This window comes from Trachurus trachurus, assembly GCF_905171665.1.
Source record: "Trachurus trachurus genome assembly, chromosome: 13".
NCBI classification, from domain to species: domain Eukaryota; kingdom Metazoa; phylum Chordata; class Actinopteri; order Carangiformes; family Carangidae; genus Trachurus; species Trachurus trachurus.
Genome location: NC_139892.1, coordinates 29480996 through 29502569, shown reverse-complemented (window position 1 = coordinate 29502569; position 21574 = coordinate 29480996). Strand labels below are relative to the sequence as shown.

General features: G+C 41.6%; 1 protein-coding gene across 3 annotated transcripts; it reads right to left on the bottom strand.

Moving 5' to 3' along the window:
* Positions 1-3562: 3562 nt before the first annotated feature.
* kiaa0753 (KIAA0753 ortholog) lies at positions 3563-21288 on the bottom strand. Of its 3 annotated transcripts, none has more exons than XM_083984720.1 (18): positions 20893-21288; positions 19799-20092; positions 19399-19657; positions 19121-19230; positions 18952-19014; positions 18585-18806; positions 17643-17820; positions 16705-16901; positions 16391-16524; positions 15794-15949; positions 15204-15293; positions 13273-13360; positions 12986-13057; positions 12653-12823; positions 12384-12465; positions 11349-11469; positions 6307-6534; positions 3563-4412 (listed from the first exon to the last, which is right to left on the bottom strand). In XM_083984720.1, exons 1-18 carry the CDS (start codon positions 21019-21021, stop codon positions 4259-4261), a joined length of 2748 nt encoding a protein of 915 aa, XP_083840846.1. In that variant the 5' UTR covers positions 21022-21288; the 3' UTR covers positions 3563-4258. The 3 variants fall into 3 exon arrangements, with proteins under 3 accessions (XP_083840846.1, XP_083840848.1, XP_083840847.1); XM_083984722.1 differs by having other exon boundaries at positions 12986-13054; XM_083984721.1 differs by having other exon boundaries at positions 16705-16898.
* Between the last annotated feature and the right edge of the window lie 286 nt (positions 21289-21574).

Sequence of the window (21574 nt, the reverse complement as noted above, 5' to 3'; positions counted from 1 at the left end):
GGTCCGTGGTGGCAGCATCATTAGGCAGCCTCGTTCACACAAATGAATATTGATAGAGGAAAATGCCTGTGGCTGAACTATCACTCTGGAATCTGAGCGCCGGAGACGCTACATTACCAAACTCTACTAGGAGTACATGCAGCCAATTTGTGTTTATCATGAAAGCCAATGACAATACGCTTCTGGCGCAAGATGAAATCCCACCAAGAAAAACTAATAGGAAAAACCCTTAAAGCCAGGAAGTCAGCAAGACAGATAGCATGATTACACTGAATGGCTACACTGACTGGATCCAAGTGGAAAAGAAAGCCCATTTGAGTTAAGTAAATTTCTTTCAGATGAAGGATTCTCCCCATGACTTTGAAGACATAACGCCACAGCACCAGTCTACAGTGTACATGACATTATACACATCAAAAACCAACATTCAGTGTAAAAAAAAAAAAAACAAACTGTTATAATAATTTAGTGCAAAAACTCCTCAGCATAAATGCATAGTGCCTTTAGAGTTTGACAAACAGAACCTCAGTCCTGTGTACCGGTAAATATCTTTATGGTGGTAAAACCCCTCTGGGGCTTTTGGAAAATGAAGGTAAGGACTTTCTGGGAGCCACTACAGAGCCACAAAATACAACTGTTGGCAGTCAGCAACCTGGGTTTAGCACCTCAGGTGTGCATTTGTTATTGCCTCCTGTCTAAGGAAATTATTAAGTAACTTGTGTGTGGAAAAGCAACTTAGTTGAATTGATGGTATACCGAACAAGAAGCTCTGTGGTTTCTGCTCTTTAAAGATATGATGATTTATACTGAAATATTTTTCAGCCTATGCGTCAAAGCATTGTTACAAGGTGAGAGAGCAGACTGGCATTTCTACTTCACATTTGGGTTTTGTAGAGTGATAACTGCTAAGCTGTGTCACACAGATATATTACATACTTCTGCTGCTTAAAAACTACATTCTTCTCGCTGTGACCCTCTTTGTCCTTGCTATGAAATTGTAGGCTTTTATGTAGTTAATGAGAAGGAGTTTTGCTCTATTGGTCTGAATTTCATTATGAGCTCAGGCTCAATTCATGCATTGAGGGGCCTTTATCCAGGCCCTTTGGCCCCGGCGTAGCCTTGGTCTTGTCCAGCACATTGTCCTTTGCTCTGCCATGCATATTGCATGTCTGCACTTACGATGCACGAACATTTATCTTCTTATACTATACCTTGCATTACTTCAGTCTTTAGAGCCATGCCACATTACACATATTGCATGTTATTTGAATCTTTAAACGTTGAGCTCATTGATAGCAACAGTGGTAAAAAAAAAAAAAAAAAAAAAAACTCAATTCACTATATTTCATTTAACTTTATGCTACATTAGGGATGAAATATTGCACCTGTTGCTCCACTAAATGTATTTATGTCACAGTTATAGTTACTCGCTACTTAATTCTCAGATCAAGATTTTAATTTTGATGCATTGTTGTAGATTTAAGGCTCAAACAAACCATGTCTGAAGTGGTTAAACTTAGTTACACCTACACTTGCTACAACTGCAACTTGATTTTTAAATGCTTGTGCATGCATGGTCCAAAATCATACTACATAATACTTTAAGAGAGACCATTTTGCACAACAAAACACTTTTGAATTTGCTCGACTTAAGTTTCTGAATAACTTACACCATTTGATATTTAAATGCAGGACTTTGATATTTTTACATTGTGTCATCACTACTTCTAGTGAAGGACAAATAATTCTCCCTTGCTTTGATAATAATAGATGACATTTATATAGTGCCTTTCCCAACACCCAAAGCGCTTTACAGTATCCATTATTCATTCATACCACATTCACACCGGTGGTGGTAAGCTACGTGTGAAATCTCCTTTGATTCCATTTCTCTTAGATAAGGGTACATGGTTGATTTCTATGCTTTTATGCTTTGCCAAAGTCTATTGTATCCACTCTACTTCAAACTCACATCTGTTTGGAGGCTGGTAGATACTTTTTCTCTCTCTCTCCTAATCCATCAGAATGAGCTCAGTCGGCTCTCTGCTGGGACTCCACTTCTCTGCTTGTTTCAAACAGCAAATCCAAAACTAATAGCTTCCAACAAAGCAACTGTGACTGCACTCATGGAGAGCTACACTTCAGTCACTGGTGTTTCATGAGACACAGGACAGTAAATAAAGCCTCCAAATCATTTGACTAAAAGGAACTTTCAGTGGAAATGTTGTGTGATAAATGCAAACAACGCCATTGTTTGCATGACAGTCCACATAGTAAAGACCAGCATCACAACCATCCTTTCGATACTTCAGCTCTAACAGAACCTCCCTTGGGAACAGCAAACATGACTGATAAGCCATAAGATTTCATATCCATCTGGTGTAAGTGCTGGGCATTAGCTGAAAGGGTTCTGAATGCAACCCACATGATACAAAGCGGCCTTGATGTACCTGTATGACAAAATGCTCCCTCAGTGTATCTGGAATATACTGCAGTCATGTGTCCTCACCAATTCTGAAATTAGCTCTGGTAATGGGTCAGTGCTGGCTGACGGCAAGGTTGAACCTCTCTGACCATTAGAAATTATAATAATGTGCAACACAGAGATAATTTCTGGACTTTTCACATTAACATCTGCGTCTGGATCCAGCTTTAACCCTGAAAAATCAATATGAGCGCATCCAGCCGAAAACCTATTTTTATATACAGACATCACAATGCTTTTTGACCACACTACAATGTTTGATGATGACTACAGAGAAACGCATATTTAAGAGTAAATAAAGTAGAGAATTGACTTCACTGTTCTCCGGTTTGCTGACAAAACAGTCTCAGTGAAATGCTGTTAAGTGGTATCTGCTGCGCTGGCAGAAATGAAAGTATATTCAGCTTTGACTTTGAAATATCTCTTGGGAGACACATTTAAAATTTCTGAACCATAAAAGTAAAAAATAATGAGAAATTTGCTCTTAAAAAGAACCGAATAAGAAGAACCGAATAATTTTTTGTGTTTTACGTTTCACATTCCCCAATGTCAGAACCACCTCACTGTAAAGACACCAGCCTCACACCCCCGGTTTACGACTGCTGATTTCTATTTGTCCTAGAACTCAGAGAAGAGGGAATTTGCACCGTGCTCGAGCATGTGAAGGCCTGCACATATTCAAACGCCCACGCAGAACCCAGCCTGAGAGAAAATAGGGGCAGCTGATTCAATGTGAGCTAATTCATTCAGTCACTGTATGTCCGCTGTCAGCGGCTGGTCCCCACAGGCCAGCACAACATCTGGATGTGTCCCCTCTGCTCTGTCTGTATGGCTTTCATGTTGCTCTGTAGGGACCCAGACATATTCTTGGTCTGCCAAGTCGGCCCCGTTTATTTTGCATGCAGAATTGGCATTTTCCACCATGATTAGGCAGGATTCATTTGGTCAAATTCAACAGTATACAAATGACGGGATGTATTTTATTTGTCTTTGCTAAAAAAAAAAAAAAAAATACAATTGCACAACGACACCGACAATATTATTATTCTTAGTGATGCTTAAAAAAGAAGAGACTTCATTTCCAAACATTACAAAATCACTCTCACTCAATTTCCTCTCCTATCACAGTGGGCTTACTGGTATAACACAATAACCAGTGGGTGAAAGTAAAGCCCTTTGCTGCCTCTATTTAGATCTTCAAGCAAAGGAGAAAATGAAGTTACAAAAGATTAAACACATGATCTTATCCTGAATCATTTTTGATGGCGACCATATGCAATTAATTTATTTCCATATTCCAATGTGAAAATAGAACGTGTGAGTAATCCTCAGGGAGATTTAAGCCAAGTGCAAGGGGAGGGCTGTAATCTTATAATCCTCCGTAATGTCATGATGGTCTCTCCGAGCTTATCTAAACTAAACTAACTTTCCCAGAGGAATTCAATCATAGACAGAGATGGACCATAAAGAGTCATGTGACTAATGCTCCTTGTGCAATTCATCAATCTCATCTGCTGCAATGTCATTACAATTAATAATATAAAACATCCCAATTAAATAAAGTCATACGTTGCCGCTTTCAAGTAGCGATCTAACAGATCTTTCCAAAATGAAATATCTGCTTGTGAAAAACTATAGAAAAATTGCAAGTAATAGTAGCCCATAGTCGACAAAATGAACCTGAGCTGAAAATTGACAAATCTCCATAATAAATACACATCAAAGTAAGAATCATCTGTAAGAAACTGCGACATCCACAGTTCTAGTAACATCCTACTGGCTGACCAAAGCTGCAGCTTGAGCATGAGGTGACTGAGCCGGCTGAAGAAACTCTGAGGTGAAGACGGCCTCGGCATACTCCTCCACAACGTCCTGAAACTCTGCTGCCACATCAGCCACAGCCTCCGACAGCAACTCCTCCGCCAGGCTGTGGGACAACAAAGAGCAATAGACATTAGATAGAGAAACTTTGGGGCACTTCCCCTCAGAAGCATACCAAAAAAGCTCTCATATTAAAAGTTAAATTAAGATTGACAAAGTTAAGTTTGAGTGGAAAGTCTGAGTCTAATATCAGAAAAACTGTTTTGAATCACCACAGGAAAAAAAAAAAATCTAATTACATATAAAATTGATGTGACAATTACCAGAGAATATCTAACAGAGCTAGAATGACTCAACAGGGTTTCGACTGTTATTCCAAGGGACACATAAAATGTGTTTCTGGGCTCGCTTCTTGAGATTTCTCTCTTTCTTATGTCCAGACTGAGCCATTATCTGTAAAAATGCAGACCAAGATTAAAGCTGGTTTTTCCTTCCCAGCGGTTCTACTGACTCTCAGAGCTGGACATAGAAAACTGTGTGTGAAATCTGCACCTTACCTTGAAAGGCATAAAATGAAGGAAAATAACTGAAGAAGACTAGTGAGCTGGGTTTACAGCACCGAGCTACACTTCAGTGTTTTGATCATTAGTTGGGTCAACACACACACACACACACACACACACACACACACACACACACACACACACACACACACACACACACACATAAGCAGACTGAGGCAGCGGCAGAGAGGATAAGTGTACTCTCTTATAGAAACCCCAAAATGTCAAGTCATTAGGTTGTCGGTACAACACAATAATCGGAGTAATTGTGTCTTGTTGAACTACCTGTACCTTTGAAGAGTCAAGGCAAGGACACTTTGCTCTCAACACTGGATACAGGCCGTGAAACAGCAAAGAATGTACCATAATGGCTTGCGAGCAACCACTGAGAAATATTAATAAACACTAACACGCTGAAAGCCACATTAACGCTGCTGAATGACCCTTCATATTCTGTATGTTTAATGAATGTATCCAAACACCACAGAAAGAAAATGAGCTCCCAGTTAATATGCATTAATAATTGTATAGGACAGGCTTCACATTCATGTGCAAAATTAAAAACTGCAAAGCCCAAGTTTATCCAACCAATGAATTATTTTCTTTTAGTTTGTAAGCTTTGTTTTGGTTTTTTGGCAGTGCTGAAATTTTCGCTGTTTTTATGCAGACAGAATGAACAAGATCCTGCACATAATCTAGTTCCACAGCCACACTGGGCTGCTCATTACCATCTCATCACACAGACAGGCTTTTGCAGGCTGTCAGAATAGCAGGGGGGGGTGTACAAGCTTATATGTATGTGTTCTCCTTCCAAAAACACTGACATAATTGGATGACTTCTCATATGTCCTCTTTTTGTCCAAAATCCCCTGAAAACTCAAGGTTCACTGATGTGGCACAGATAATGAGCCTGTGACAAACACAATCAGATCCCTTGGGAGTGTTTTTTTTTTTTTCAAGTCTGGATTCAAGAAAGAAATACATATTGAGCTATTTGCAATTCCTAATCTGTAAAAAAAGGGACAGACAGTATCTTCCAGAAGGATAGGACTAATATTAGAGACAAGAGGGAGTCTTCTGTGTTCTGCAATGCACCAATTTAAGGATTCTGTCAAGTATGCAAATTGGGTGAGAAGAACAAGGGGAACACCAGAGACACTATGCAAACTATGAACTCTGAATGAGCCTCTCAGCGAAAGCTCTTCTCACCCAAGAGAGAACAGGAAGGACACATCCTACTGATATGTGGCTTTGGTTACAACAGCTGAGCCTGAGATGTTGCTGATATAGTTATAGTTATAGTTTTTTGTATCTCTTATAAAACTTTAAAAATTCAACTATTACTTTTACTGAATTAATCATGAGTACAGCTTCTGCCCATAAGAGAGGTGTTAGGAAACATCCACTTGTTGCCTCTGATGCAGTGAAGTCTTTTACCTGTTTGCGACGGCCCAGGGGTTGAAGCCGCCGACGGCCTCATGAGCCACAACTCGTAGGTAGGCGTCGTAGTCTTCCCGGTACCGCCGGATGTTTCTCAGCATGCCGCCTGGCACAGAGATACGAGCCCCACTGCTTCTCTCTGCTGGGTCCGGAAACATGGTGCTGTTTCTGGGCTGCTGCTCGTCTGGAGGTGCCTCCTCTGCTAGGCTGCTCTCTGACAGAAAACTATTATGTATGGAAACACAAGAGGTAGACTTCAGTGACACGTTTCTTTTTCATTACTTTGGCCGTTCAGCGCCACGTGAAGTGGGTAAAGGGCTTCTGAGGGCTACGGCTGTGGAAAAAAAAGGAAACATGTTTAGAGAGGGAGGGAGCCAGAATGCAGTGCAGCGCTGCGATGGACTAGAAATACTTGCTGTGCTTGAATCGAGGCTGAGGATGATGAATTTAAGAGGTGTCAGAGCGCGGGCCAGCTCTATCGTCTGCCCCTTGCTCAGAGTGAGTTGGGGCTCAGCTGGGCATTGCCATAGTCTGGCTTTATAATCCTCTCTGCTTGAACAAATCAGCCCGGCTCTTGCGACGGCGCTCTCGGTGCTATATTTAGTGTTGCAGCAGTTCCCAAAGCGAAGTGCCTCTCTATTGTGCTCCCTGGCCTCGGCTGAACTTGCCTCTGTTTTGACTGTGGAGGCTGCTAACTGCGGGGAGGCCATAAATATCAAAGTGCCAGCACAGTCAACTCTGGCTTCCAGTTTCAAAAATGGGTCGATTTGCTGTCTGATGGGCATCTGAGGGCCGGTGTGGTGAAAGCAACAATACAGCAGTCTGCAAACTGCCTGTTTACAAAGGAAGAATAGCACCCACACTTTTTTCAGCCGTATTCAAAAGTAAGAGGAACCAGCTTGCCCTTTCTGTCAACAAATAACATTCAGACATTTTGGGCACAGATGTCTGAAAAGGTGAAGTGATAGTAAAAATAATTCTGGTAAAAGAAATGTTATTAAATATTAGTGGTGACTTCTCACTGTGATCTAGCATAAAAAAAAAGCTTAATGAAAACGGCTTTAAGACAATGACCATGACATTTGTAGGGAATATTCTAGTAAATCAGTGTATCCACAGTTATTAACACAGGGAACACAAAGTAAAAAGTCTAACCATGAAACATTGTCTCCCCTCACATTTATCTACCTGTCCTGCACACAAACCAAAACAGATGTGCAGCAGCATCAGTCATTAGCGAGATCACCTCGAGTGACTTTCAAGTTTGTCTCCTCCAGTTCTCTACAAAAGCTCCAGCCGTGCATCGCCCGGGAAACAGAGGACCTGGCAAAGGATGGTGCCATGTGTGATATATCAAAAGGAACGCAGGCTGCGCCGTAGCCGGGTTCGACAAAGCCAAATGTGGCTGAGGGATCGTAGCGGATGATTCAAGAACCGATTCACAGACGTCACGGTGAGCTTTTGAGAACAGTGGGAAAGATCTTTGTGATAAGACGCAAGTGGAGGGAGAATCGTGAGAAAAGAAATGTTCCTGTTTAGTTACAAGAAAAAAAGGATGGCAGGAATATAAAGAAAATCAAAAATATAAACATGAAAGGTTTAGAAATATTGCTGAGTGGGCTTTCACCTTATTATTGATTTGCTAGAGCTGCTGATGGAGCTGTGGTGGGTCAATCAGCATTAACCAAGAGGGCTGGGGGCGGCAGGGGTCTGTGTCTCTGGGCTCCTCACCATGGATACATAAATGTTATCTTGCGCTCTGTTGAGGCTTCCAGAGATGAAATCTATCAGTCCATTGTGTCAGCGCCATCATTTGATGGTACTCTCAGATGAGCACAGGCACAAAGACGGCCGAGGTAAAGAATAATCAACACTGTTTTGGAAATTATTTTCAAGAGCACAGTGACAGTGTCACGTCTGATAGGCTTTGCTATTGCAAGTCATGACTCAAAAGAAACTTCAAACAGCCTCGTCAGAGACTAAAACAAAGCCTGAGCGGCTATCAACTCCAGAATGAGATTTTCTTTAATGATTTATTTTTCCCTGAATCAGCAGAGAGTAATTATTTTGAAAACTGCGCGCATGACTTTGTTTTCCTGCTGACAACAGAGCCTCGATGTGTCTCTCCGGGTGGAGAAATGTGGTTTGTGAAGAGCTAATCGGTGCTAAAACAACACACGCGCGATGAGCCCTTCATGCATTGTGCTGTTCCAATAACCCCAAATTAAACCTCGCCATTCTGCTGCAGCAAGAACCAACACTGACGGTGGATTAACAGAGTCCCACACCAACACAAACACAAACTCCAGTTTAAGGCCGTTCTGTGGGAGCTGATGCGAGCGCTCCTTTAATCACTTGCAGGGGGGTAAGCAACGTGAAAGCAGAATTTCACGAGTGTCATTAATGATTCTTAATTTGGGTATGCTTCGTTATGTTTTATGCTGGTTGCTTCACACAGGTATGTAATTAATGTCATCTGTTGGCAGATATATGCAAATACCTGGACTGAACTGAAGCCGACTGCATTTTTGAATAGATGCTGTGACTGAAGTCCTTATGAAAATAACATATTTAATCATGTGGAGAATTATGTACCTCAGTCAGGTCAGAGGGTTGACTACTCGATCTCTGCCATTGAAGATTGAGTTCTTGGGTGATTTTCTCACTTCACTGGAGGAGGTGAACAGTTAGCATTAGCTGCACATTAACACTGCTCATTTCTACAGGCTGCTGATGGAAGCTAATGCTATTTCACAATTATCTGAAGGACTGCTGTGAAACCGCACCTGCACGTTCCGACTTGTCCTTATTGAAGGGTATCACATCAACAAGTCTGCAACAAGATTAGGTTGCATGTGTGTTTATGTGTGTTTCTGTTTTAGTATTGCTGATCCAACGGTCTGCAGGGTTCTGTAATCTCTGCACTTCTCTTCACTTCATCTCCTCTGTCCTGTGTTGGACATTTTTGTGTCACCTGGGTCGTTTCAATCTGCAACGCTGCAACACAGGTAGCCCACTTATCTCCTTTACAGTTCAGCTCAGTTTACAAAGCTACTTCACAGCCCCAAAAGACGACTCTTTAAAACAATGCACCTAATGAACACAATTTCTCTTTCTAGCCACACCAAATGCCTTGCCCAGCTTTATTACTTCTTAGGGGACTACACGTTGTTAACAGATGGATCTGTGGTTGTTCCTACAACATGTTCCTGCTTGCATCTTGTCATACTGCTTTTAATGAAGAAATATTAAGAAAACAAAAAACTCACCACAATGTAGCTTTCAGGAGATAGACTGACTAACCAAGACAACTGTGACCTTCATTCACATATTATTTCTCACTCGACCCTTTTTAATATGCAAATACTGTATATAATCGTACCGACATGGAGCAACTCCCATTGCCACTTGGCTATTAAATTTGGCTGCAAAATCTTTAATTAAATGTGAAAATTAAGTTTTGTTTCCTTTCCCATATAGAAGCACTTCACCCTGCAAGCAGCGAGCGGCTTCTAAATTAGCTGGGTCTTCATTTGGATTGTAGAAGAGGTGACTAATCTGGACAATGTGTTAGAATCGATGGTAATTATTTTTTGAACGAGAATGAGTGCAATTACCGCACGGCAGGCAATCTTCAGGGGCACAAAATATAACCCTGGCACGTTTCATATGCACAGCTCTTGTCTATATAAACAAAGTTGTGCTCTCACATTGAGTGAGGCAATTTATTAACCCCGGTGAGGAGCATCTGGTGGGAAAAGCCAATGTGTGACTACATGATGTGCAAGCCAGCAGACAGCGAAGCAACCCACTCTCCATGCTGCTGACTTTATCTGTCAACATTAGTGATTACTAATGGACTTTGTTAATTAATGTCCCAACAGGAACCAATTACATTACACTAACCATGACCACAAGATCTGAGATAAGTGTATTTAACATCAACCACAGCAAATAGCAACCATTTCTTCCCATTGTGATTACATCAATCAATCATCATGCAATTTTCAGGGAGTTAAAAACGAAAACATGAAAAGATCCAACAGGGTGCTGCTGGGACCATTCAGGATGTCTGAGAACAAATGAGCTGGGAGTTCTCAAATGACTTTGTCTTATTTTAAGACACTGGATAACTCTGAGACACAAGTTAAGTAATGAAAAACATAACTGAACCTGAGGCACTCTGTAAAAGTCTGACTGACTATAATTTGCTAATGGTCACTGTGTGAGTTTGTTAGAAGCAACATCCTGCTGAGTTGTCTGTGTCAACAACTTCAAGTCCTTCCGCTCTCTCTTTTCTCTTCCTTCCAAGTCCCTCATTAATTTAAGCAGTAAAGCAGCTGCAGCCAAAGCCCTGGGCAGGAGAAGGTCTCTCTGTAGAGTCTGTTGCCAGAGTCAGGAATAGACTGCCCTGGGTACGGCAGCCACCAAGTGAGTTTTGTGGGATGAGTAAGGCCTCCCAGTGGGAGAGCGATTATGGGGCAATGACACATCATGTGGAAAAAAACGGTAACTGTGGCTCGTTGAAAAAACATTAACCACTTTGCTTTTCATCAAGCCCTGAGGCCTAATTAGACCAACGCTGAATGACTTCCTGTGAATGATGCTGCTGTTGTTCTAAGTCACATAGTACAACCACAGGAAGTCTTTATTTATTTATTCATCATATTTAGATTTGATTATTTTCCCATAAAGAGTGACCTCAGACTCTCTCCAAGTCATAAAAAGCCGCAATTTTCAAATGAAGATTTTTTTTTTTTTTTTTTAAAGAGCATTACATCATAATATTATGCAATCATTAGTATCTTGCCAGAACTATGATGACTGCTGATGGAGGCTAGGACCTCCAATTTCATATAAAAAGATTGGAAATGAAGTTAAATAGGTCAAACCTTGACAGTGCACTTCAGTTAATATTCTGGGAACACTCCAAAGTTTTCTCCACTGACTCTTTAAGATGAATAATACAGCAAAGAATGGAGCTAATCAGCAAATTATGAGACAGAGAAACGATTGCATAAAGGTGAAGGACGACCCACCCAGTTTCCACAGGCTTTTCTAGGACAATATCAGCTGCAGCAGTCTGCTTCAGCACTGGCCTGGTGAGCCTAATTGGTTGAGGAGAGGCTGGCCTGGAGCCCGGAGCATGGCACTGGGGTCCTGGGAGGAAGAGAGAGGAAGGGGCAGTTATAGCGTGTGAGGAGGATGGGGTGGGGCAGGGGTCAGAGGAATATACAGGTGGAAAATAAAAGGAGAAGCACACAATCAGAATGACAACAATTTCCCCCACTTCTGTCAGTTGTAGCACTGTCTCCACCTACAGGAGGAAAAAAGGATAGAATTTCTCCATCTAGGGTGTTTAAAGCCCCAGCGTGTAAAATTGAGGGGAAACCGTGACATCCAGCGTTTAGATTCTAGTTTGCAGCACTCACTCGCTCGCTCGAGCTCACCCCTCCCGTCGGCCGTTACTCGTGCCTTCAGTCATATTTTGCAGCAAAAAGTTACACAGGAAGATTTACAGTATGTGCCAGTTACGCAGCGCAGTCCCGTGAAGGAAGATCAGAGGACAAACATACTCGGACATAGATGTGCATCACTTGTAACAACAGCCCTGCTAAAAAAAACAAAAAGTTCAGCTGCAGCTGAGGAGCTGTCAGAGGAGCCTCTGCTGTTCCTCTCTCTTCAGCCTGGTGTTTGGCTGCACTTCGTATAAGAACAGTTCAACATTGATCTAGCTGCTAATGCTGCTCAGCTGTAGCACTATGTGTGCGCTTTATAACAGCAAAAACAAAAATGAAGTTGATCATCCTCCGATCGGCACAACCGTCTTGTCACAGACACTTAATAGAGCGTTTGAACCAAGTTCGTCCGCTTTCACGTACCGTATTCAAAGATGGCTATGGCAGCCTCCGGTCGGTGCACCGGCCATCTATGTATTTGTAAACAACTCAATCTAAGCTAATCTAAGTGATTAGACTTCGGTAAATATGTATTTACGAAAGCAATTTAAATTTTTTGCTAATAAAAAGCCAAATAAGTTACACACTGTCCCTTTAAGTGTTAAATCAATTTACCTGTGGTTTCTGGTTGATCCCAGTAAAGAGGGTCTGAATAGGTGATAGAAGCAAACCGTCTCCTCACTTCCTCCTGATCCCTCTGCTCTCACACACACACACACATACACAAAATAAAACATATTGCCAATAGTGAGCCACATCAGTAAGCAACCTCGGACCGGAGCTGTCATAACAGCTCACAATAAATCACAAACCGATTGCTGGTGACCTTTTGGGTTCCACGGCAACCTTTTGTTGCCGGGTCTTTCCACGGGGGCAGCTCTCACCTGTATCTCCTCCATACGAAGCAGCATACTCTCCAGGGTGGGGGCCTGCAGCCTACGCTGGGCCATTCCCTCCAACTGTCTGTCCGTCTCAGCTGCCCACGCTGCCCGCGCAGTGTCATCCAACAGATCCTCCAGCAGGGCCTCACTCAGCTGCTCGGCCGCCTCTGCTGCCTGTAGAGGACAAAATACATGCATAAAAAGGAAGAATAAATATATACTGTATACAAAAAACACCTACATAATGATTGTTGTTTAACGCTGACTATTTTATTCAATAGGAAGGCCAATAAGTCCTCCCTCCTGTGAATTACTGGCAACAGCAGCACAGCTCACCGTCTCTGCAGCCTGCTCAGACAGCCGATTTCTCAGTGAAGAGCTGACCCTGGTCCTGGACTCACCAATCTGCTGAGGTATACAGACACAATCCCATCAGTCCAGAGTAATCACCAGTGAATCCCACTTAGACTGTAGAAAGATCTCCTAAATCTGAGGTTAAACACATGCTGTTTAAGATTTAGGGAAAATAAAATGTATTGATTGCCTTCTGCTTCTTCTTCTTCCTCGGGCGACAGAGAAAATGTGGCACTGACTCAGACAAGAGGTAGATTGTATCTTCCTACCTGTGCTTCATCCAGAAGGGGCTGAATTCTCTCTCTGGCCCTCTGCTCAGCTCTCTCAGCCCACTGAGTTGGAGAGACCACTTGAGACCTGAAAACCACAACACACCCACATCACGAGCCGTTCTGAGCCTGATAGATTTACTTTAAAATAAAATTCCCTGACAACATAATTGACTATCTACAGTTTAAAGATGGAGGACATGACAGTGAAGCCACAACACTTTGCTGGCCTTCCATACTGCCAGCTGCAGTATTGGCCATAAACCCCACACCCTCAATGCTTGCTGACAAAACATTACAAACTAAATAGTCAAACTAGTACCATTATGCATAAAGAAAGAAAAAACCTTGTGAGTGCTGCAGTGATTTTGTCCTGGCCGCTTTCAATGTAGAAAACAATGAATTAATTTGCAATGCCTGACATGCTTACATTACATACGTTGCTTACATCAACTCCAGCTGAGTTCTGTGCATAATAACCCCACAGAGATTAATGCGATGAGAGGTGAGCATTTCATACAGGAAATAATCTGGTCTTTTTGATAGGGTCTATTGTGCACCACTGATCACCTGTTAACAAGTGGCTGGTTTTTACGTAATAATACCTGTCACTTCTTAACGGAGGTAACAGGAAATGGTTATGCTGAGTTAATGGAATAACTGTGACTGTGGCAAATGGAGCAGCAAGAGAAACACATTGGTACAATAGATATTTCTAATGTCAGCCCTTTCACCTTCTCATAACATGAAATGCCCAGCTGGAATTAATACCATTACCAATGGTGCAATTTTATTCAAGTTTTTCTTCTAAACCACTATGCCCAAAAATTGCCCCCAAAAGGCCCTGGAACTTGCAAAACTAGTGACATTTTTCTCCAGGTGAGAAAAAAAAACACAAAACAAAAATCAGCCTATGGGCTTTGGTGGTTTTGTGTGGGGAAACAGAAGCACAAAGGACAAACCTGCACAACTACTGATGTATTTGCAGCTTCATAGAGCAAATGTTGACTGCAATCCATGCTCTGCTCATACTGTGTTGTGTTGCTGGCCGTGGCGAGCTCAACTCTCCATTGACTAATAAGGGAATGTGTGTATGTGTTGATCTATAGGAACATGCTATGCCATGCTCTGTGCAGCAGTTACAACCTGCATTATTTTTTGTTCTCTTGTTAGCGGGTAATTACGGCAAAGTTGAAATTTCGAAGTAATTGTTCAGATGCAACTGTTCATTAGACTACTATGTAGATTATCATTTTAGCTTTACAGCAAGATTTATGTGTTTTTTTTTTTTTTATTATTGTAGCCATAACAGTATGTGTGTATATTAGCATGATTATTATGTTGCATACATACAAAACTTTATTTCATCTGGGAGCCTTCAGATTTATCTTAAAAAACCGACAATGGAAATCCTTTGAACAGTGCACTTAATTGTTACTGTAACTATGACTTCTGCACTTTGTTTGTCAGACTGCTTGCACTTTTATATTTCAGTGTTTGTTTTGTTGTTGTTATCTGTCTTTATTTACTGTGACGTGTGTTGCTGCCTTTCTTGGCCTAGTCACCCTTGTGAAAGAGGTCTTGATCTCAATGGGTCTTTTATCTGGTTAAATAAAGGTAAAAAAAAACATTGGTCAGGAGCCTTTGAAGACAGTTATATCTAAGGCCTACTGCCAACAGATCTAACCTGTCAAAATCCAGTACAGCGTCATTTGTTTCATCAAAAAGGAATTTCAGCCTTGAGTTTATTTCAGTCAACAGCGACAAATGTTGAACCACTTTTAATGCAGTTTGTGTGTTTACTCAGTCAGTGTCTATAAAGCTTTCAATGAGGTCACAGATGGGACAGAAAAAGAGTTTGATATTTGACTGGATCAATATCCAGCATTATGACCTTTACCTCCCCTCAGACTGTTATACTACTACTGTACCTTAATCTCTGAATGCGGTCGGCCTCTTCTTTACTCAGCTGGTTGAGCTCTTTCAGTCTCTGCATCGTCATCTTATCCAACCAGGCTTTTCTGTACCAAGCCAGTAATCATCGAATGAAAGCAAAATGTAAGCTCAATTAAGCATCTCACACAAATACCTTATAATCCCCATCTCTAAAATCAAAAGCTGCTTGCCTCTGATTAATTGCAAAGCACAATTGTAGTAATTAAGGTTTGATTAAACAGAGACCTACGTAGAATACTCAATCAATGAGGTGCTTATAATCACTGAAAACAGGCCAACTATTAATCACTCATAAAGACAAATGGCCTCAATCTAGCAAGAACCTAGATTAATTTATTGGAAAGACTTAACTTTTAATTGGAATCAAGAGTATTGCCTGTGGCTCACAGCGAGTGGGGTCTGACACAGAGGTTAGAAATTACTCATGGGAACATTCTTGCTACCAAGATTTCTTCCATTTGGCTTTTATGTGAAGTCTGAGAAATGCTAGTGTTTTTTTGTTGAGATATATGATGAATAAAGAAGCTTGAATTCCGTTAAAAAACTTGGAAGAGGTGAGCTTTACCTTAATGCTTCATCCTGAGCTTGTATCTTCTTTTCTGAGCTCAGGATGGGCTCCTCTTCAAAACCACCTCCAGCCACCTTCTGCTTGGGAGGGCTGTGTGACGGCTTCACTGGAGAAAAAAGACAGCGTGGCTCTGGTCTCCCCCTTTGGGGGGATCTGAGGGAATAAGAAACATCGGCACAGGCAGACATGCACTTAAGACAAGTCAAAAGAGATGGTGGGGGAGCTGCAGGAGGAGCACGGAGAAGAAAGGGAAAGGACTGTCTGTTTTATACAAAGAATCTGTTCTATCACAGTGTTTTGACACTTCTCTTACAGTTACTGTCTTTGTCATTTTGAGGACATAATTAGCACATGATTTCACAATGCATTAATAAGGCAGGTCATTAAGTACTGACTCATACTACAGTAGATGCTGTTATCTACAGATTAGAGTTTCAGACATTATATTACAGCATAACCTTTGTTATATAATGACATTAATCATCTAGTGTGAGCTGAGAATGATTGAGACTAAAAGCACTGGTGTACAATAACAAGTGATGACTTTAAAAAATCTTGTGTGTCATCGGCTGTACAGAGAGATAAAAGGCTCACCGCTGAGGAGGAGGAGGAGAGTGAGGGGATGTAGGTACCCAGGGCACAGAGCGCTCTTTTTGAGGGAGCTCGTTCACTCTGAGTCGAGAGGAGACTGTAGGCAGCTGGAAGCTCGGGTCTCGCATCTGATTACGCTGTGAAAATGAAATTACCATGTATATGATTAGGCTGGTAACTTGGTTTTTAACTCAAGCACATATGACATTTTAGAGTATTGTAACAGAATCTGAGTCACACTGGGAACATGATGGTACTAACTGTGTGTTTTGACACATTCAATTCAATAATGGATTTGGTAGAAGTCAAACCAGCACCTTCATTGTGATGTCAGCCTTTCCTCTCTCAGAGTGTGGTCCTTTTCTGTAGCTGGTGATGGAGTGAGGTCGTCCCGGCTGCTCTCTCAGCTCCCTCTGCTGGACCAGGCTCTCCAGACCGGCCCTCAGCACCTCTCTTCTGTTTATGGGCTGGTGAGAAGTAGATCTGGCTCTCTGTGAAGCCGCTCTCCTCCCTGCTGTCAGAAATATACAGTATATATATAAAAAAAAATGCAACCTATGAATGGTTTTGATCTAAAGTTACTGAATCTTATATTAAGTTCAAGTATAAATCAGTGTGGAAACTGGAGGAGCTTTATGCACTGACACAACACCACCAATTAAAACAATTAGCTAGGGCTCTTGACAACCACTTGGATCCCTACTGATGCCAGATAAGTGGCACGGGAACTAAATAATACAACAAATATATCTGTTTCCCAGGAGACCCAGGCTCATTGTAGGTGTTTGTGCCATTTCTTTCACAGGATGCATCTCAGTCTGAAGCCAGCAGGAGTTAACTGTTCATAAGACTAGCAGCGGGGGGCTGAAGGCCAGGCTTCTGCACTTTAGTTCCTGTTTTTCTATCACATCTTTGTGGCTCCTTATCAGTTTTCAGCCTGTGTGCAGCCATTTAAGCAGTGGGGGGCCCAAACACAACCTCACAAAACCTCCTGGGTGGCTTCCAGATACACTGGAGAGTCATTAAAAGGCATGAATACAATTTACTCTGTGCAGTATGCAGAGAACAGGCTATTGCCTTTAATACGAAATTATGACTCATAATACTGTGTTTATATGAGATTGATGAAGTTACTGTTGCTCAGGGTTAAAATTATAAACACAGTATGTATATATTACACATGCACATACGGCTAACGACAGATAGGCAAAGGCTTTTAAACAAGCAAAGTGTTCCATGCTAAAGAAGCTCTCACCATGGACACATCTTTTGGGATTTGAAGGTTTGCGAGCTCCTTGAACTTTCAAGGTGGGGGCACCCTTGAGTACACCGGTGGGTGACATGCTGCGATGAGGGGACTTCCTGTGTGGAGGGCATGTTTGGGCTTGCATTTTTTCTAGGGCAGCTTGTTTACTGAGAGCAGAGTCCAGCATCTAAGAGGAACAGTGAGACATAAAAAAGACATAAGTCGCATCCAGTCAAGTGTAAGGATAACACAAGTGAAACAAGTTTTGACTCTCACCCTTAATCTGAGGTTGTCAGTATTAATTGACATACTGCAGAAACTGTCACATTTCTGCACATAATGTCACAATTTGGAGGAAGTAAAGACATTGAGAAATTTAAAGGGATACTTCACCCAAAATCGATAATTCACCAATTTTCTACTCACCGTCATGCCAAGGAAGGGTTTTGAGAACTTTTGGAGTCATCAAAACGCTTTTGGAATTCATATAATGGCGGTGGAAAGAGCTCACTTTTGAATCGTCCAAAACGCACACTATGAAACATCCAAATACCTCCATCCTGCTCGTCTGTACTGACCCAAGTGTCCTGAAGCCACGACATGATAAGGTTGTTCGGAAAAAATTAATTTGGAGGTATTTGGATGTTTCATAGTGTGTGTTTTGGACGATTCAAATGTGAGCACTATCCACCGCCATTATATGAAAATCCGTTGCCAGCCGGACCCCCCTGGAATTCCAAAAGCGCTTTGATGACTTTGAAAGTTCTCCAAACCCTTCCTTGGCATGATGCTGAGTAGAAAATTGGTGAATTATCGATTTTGGGCGAAGTATCCCTTTAACTGAGACTTGAACAAATTCTTCTTATGTTAAAAGTTGATCATGTAAAGCCATTGGTCTGTGAGCCCTTGTAATACTAGACACGTGTTCTGATGGCACTCATTGCCCCTCACCTCTAATTTCTGCAGGATGTCGAGGGCCGTCTCAGGCACGGCTGAACCCTGGTCCACCACGGCTTTAGCTGAGCACAAAGACAGCTGGCGAATCAGCTGGCCCAGCTCTTTGTAGTGAGGTGGTACTTTGCTATGAGATCGATCTGAAAGCTGGTGGATAACAAACTGTAAGGCCCTCTGTGCCCCACGGTGGGCAGCCGCAAGCCTGTTTATTGCGGTAGACTGAAAGAAGAACGGATGGATAATCAGTTTTTAGATATGAGAGATAAGTACTTATTGATTTCAATGTTGTTGTTTTTTTATCAACAAACAAATGGATGGACTTTGCTCTACATAAAACAAATCCGTGACAGTGCTGAGGACATACCTTTTTGGTGTCCCCCATTTTCTGGCATCGTAGTTTCTCTATATCATCTTGTATCTCTTTTACCTATTGAATAAGAAATTGGTAGGAGAGTGTTTTCAGATACAGAGCAAATCAAAAAGTCAAGGTGAAAAGTTTATCTTTCAAATGTGTTTGCCCTGGATTAAAATACCTGTTGTTGGAGAACGTAAATGCTACGTGCTGAGCGGGTGGCTTGCTTTTGTCTGCGCACCTCCAATTTGTTTCTCTCCTCAGGCTCCATTGGCTCCTCATTCTTTTCCCCTGGTGTTTAAAACCCAACATTCATTATTATTCATTACTACACATGAAATATTTAACCAAATGAAAATTATGCTGATTGAAGTCAGTGGCAAAGTAATCTTAATCTTTACAGTTCTGTACGTTTAAGGATATAATCCTGCAGTAAAATGCAGTAAAATTGTACCTTACCTCTGTTAGCTAGCTCCTCTACTTTCTGAATATACACTTCCAGCTCATTTTGCAGCTTGTGAATTTCCTGGCTTAAAGGACCCTGTTTGCCTCCTTCCTGGTGCCGTAGGCCAGGGTCTCTGTTTGGGGGTGACTGGCCAGCCCGAGGCATTGCACAAATAGCTTGCTTCTGGGATGTTTGTTTTGTTCCAGGGCGGGCTGTTTTCTCTTTTGGACTGGAGGCTTTTAATTTGGCCTTACTAGGAGTGGCTGCAAGCTCCTATAGACAGAGAAACAATCATTTCAATCTCTGACTGAACAAAGCGGTAATGGTTCCATGAGTAGGACATACATGACTAGACACAGTGTCTTGATTGTCTCAAGAGATAGTTTATCAATTCCAAACTATAAATTCAATTACCTGAAGCAGCTCTACATCACTTATTTCAAGGAGGGAGGCCTCTTGAGAAGGTTTGGCAGGAGATTTTAACTGTGACTGAAGTCGCCTACGCCTCAGATCTCGCTTGGCAAGCTTAATGGCCGCCTGCAAACTCTCCTCAGAGAGCACAGTGAAGCTGACGGAGCTCCTGGTGCTGTCCATGTTCTCACACTTCTCCGGCACTGGCAGCAGCTTCTCAATCACAATGGGCGCTGGTAGACGTACATGAGTGGCACGGTTGCTGACACTTGCAGGGATGTTTTCATTGAACAACAGCTATGGGATATACGATAAAAATCTGTGTCAGACAGTCTTGTACATAGCAAAAACAGCAATTGTGATATGTAAGTATCATCAAGTATGTTTGTCCTTTGGGGCTGGACACCCGAAATCTATCGAAACTATCGAATTGGGTCAAAGACCCCAAAATGTTAAGTTTGCATGCAAGGTCAAGTGCCATGTTTTCTGGCCTTAAAATGACTTGTCCTCATAAGCATTCAATTATCATAATGTTAGTGACAGATCTAATATCACTTGCATTGCCAGTTTGTTTGGTACTATTTGGTGAATCGAATGCTATAGTGAATCTAATGCCAACATCTCCACTATGGATCCTACCTTAAATTACTATTTTAATTTCCACCAACCTGTAGATAAGTGTTAAATAGATTTCATGATCATTTGGGAGGTGATATAATTTGGTTGTATTGGACAACATTGTTCTATACAGATAGGCGTCTCTAATTTCTAGTCTACTGATACTAATACTGCTAATACTGTAGCAGGTGGACAAAATATATTAAAAAAAAACTGTTAGGCTAGACCCTGACACAACACATTGCAGTTCAACAACACCACACACACCAGTCCACTATTATATATGTCTATACAACATTAGCTTTGTTAAATCATCATCTCACTCACTGAGACAATTTAAATACAACGTTTTAGGCTGGGGAGCAGTATTACACCTTTTTTATATACCGTATTTGAATGATTTACGTTACCAAATGAACTAACGTTAACTGAGTGAATTTGTAACAGTATGAACTGACACTCCTGCTACGGTTATTTACCTTGGTTTGGGACATCCCAGTGGTAAAATCTCTCCGGTTTCGGGTTGAATCTAGAACAATCCAGTCTCTTCCAGGACTTTGCGGTCCGTCTGCAAAAGTGGGACCATCACCCAGGAACTGTGAAGTCATTACGGTTCAGACTAACTAACAAAATAACATAGCAAATGGGAAATAACATTAGCAAGCTAACTAACGTTAGGCAATTTTGCTAACATCAAGTTAATCCCAGAATAATCCATTCCACCATTTCGACTTCGTTTAGGACCGCTATTTCAATTTGTATGGAGAATGTGAATTAGCTATGCACACAGCTTTACTAAATCCATGTTGATTAAAATATTGCTCATGGTTAGCATTTTAAATTTTACTTCAAGCTTGACAACAATTTGAACCGCCGCCATGACAACAACAGACCGCAAAAAGGCGGAAGTAATGTTTAAGATGCGTTCGGGTTACATCATTCAATGTGTAATTTAGAGAACCGATTGGGGAAAAATGCAAATTCATGGCGGGTACTAAAGAAAAAAAGAATGTGGGCATTTGTCGATTAAAGATTGATCCAACTTTAAAATATTTTTTGTAACTAAATGGACTGTTGATCTGATTCTATCACAAGATTAGCAGATTCAGCAGTAAACGGCCTTCCATACGCTTCCTACTTAGCCGACTGTGCATGAACGCA

Excerpts from the sequence above, each read along its gene's own strand:
- kiaa0753 (XM_083984720.1), bottom strand. The coding sequence starts at position 21,021 with ATGACTTCACAGTTCCTGGGTGATGGTCCCACTTTTGCAGACGGACCG. Across the intron at positions 19,231-19,398 it reads AGAGGAGCTAGCTAACAGAG|GGGAAAAGAATGAGGAGCCA; the intron begins GTAAGGTACAAT and ends TTTAAACACCAG. Across the intron at positions 17,821-18,584 it reads ACATCCTGCAGAAATTAGAG|ATGCTGGACTCTGCTCTCAG; the intron begins GTGAGGGGCAAT and ends TGTTCCTCTTAG.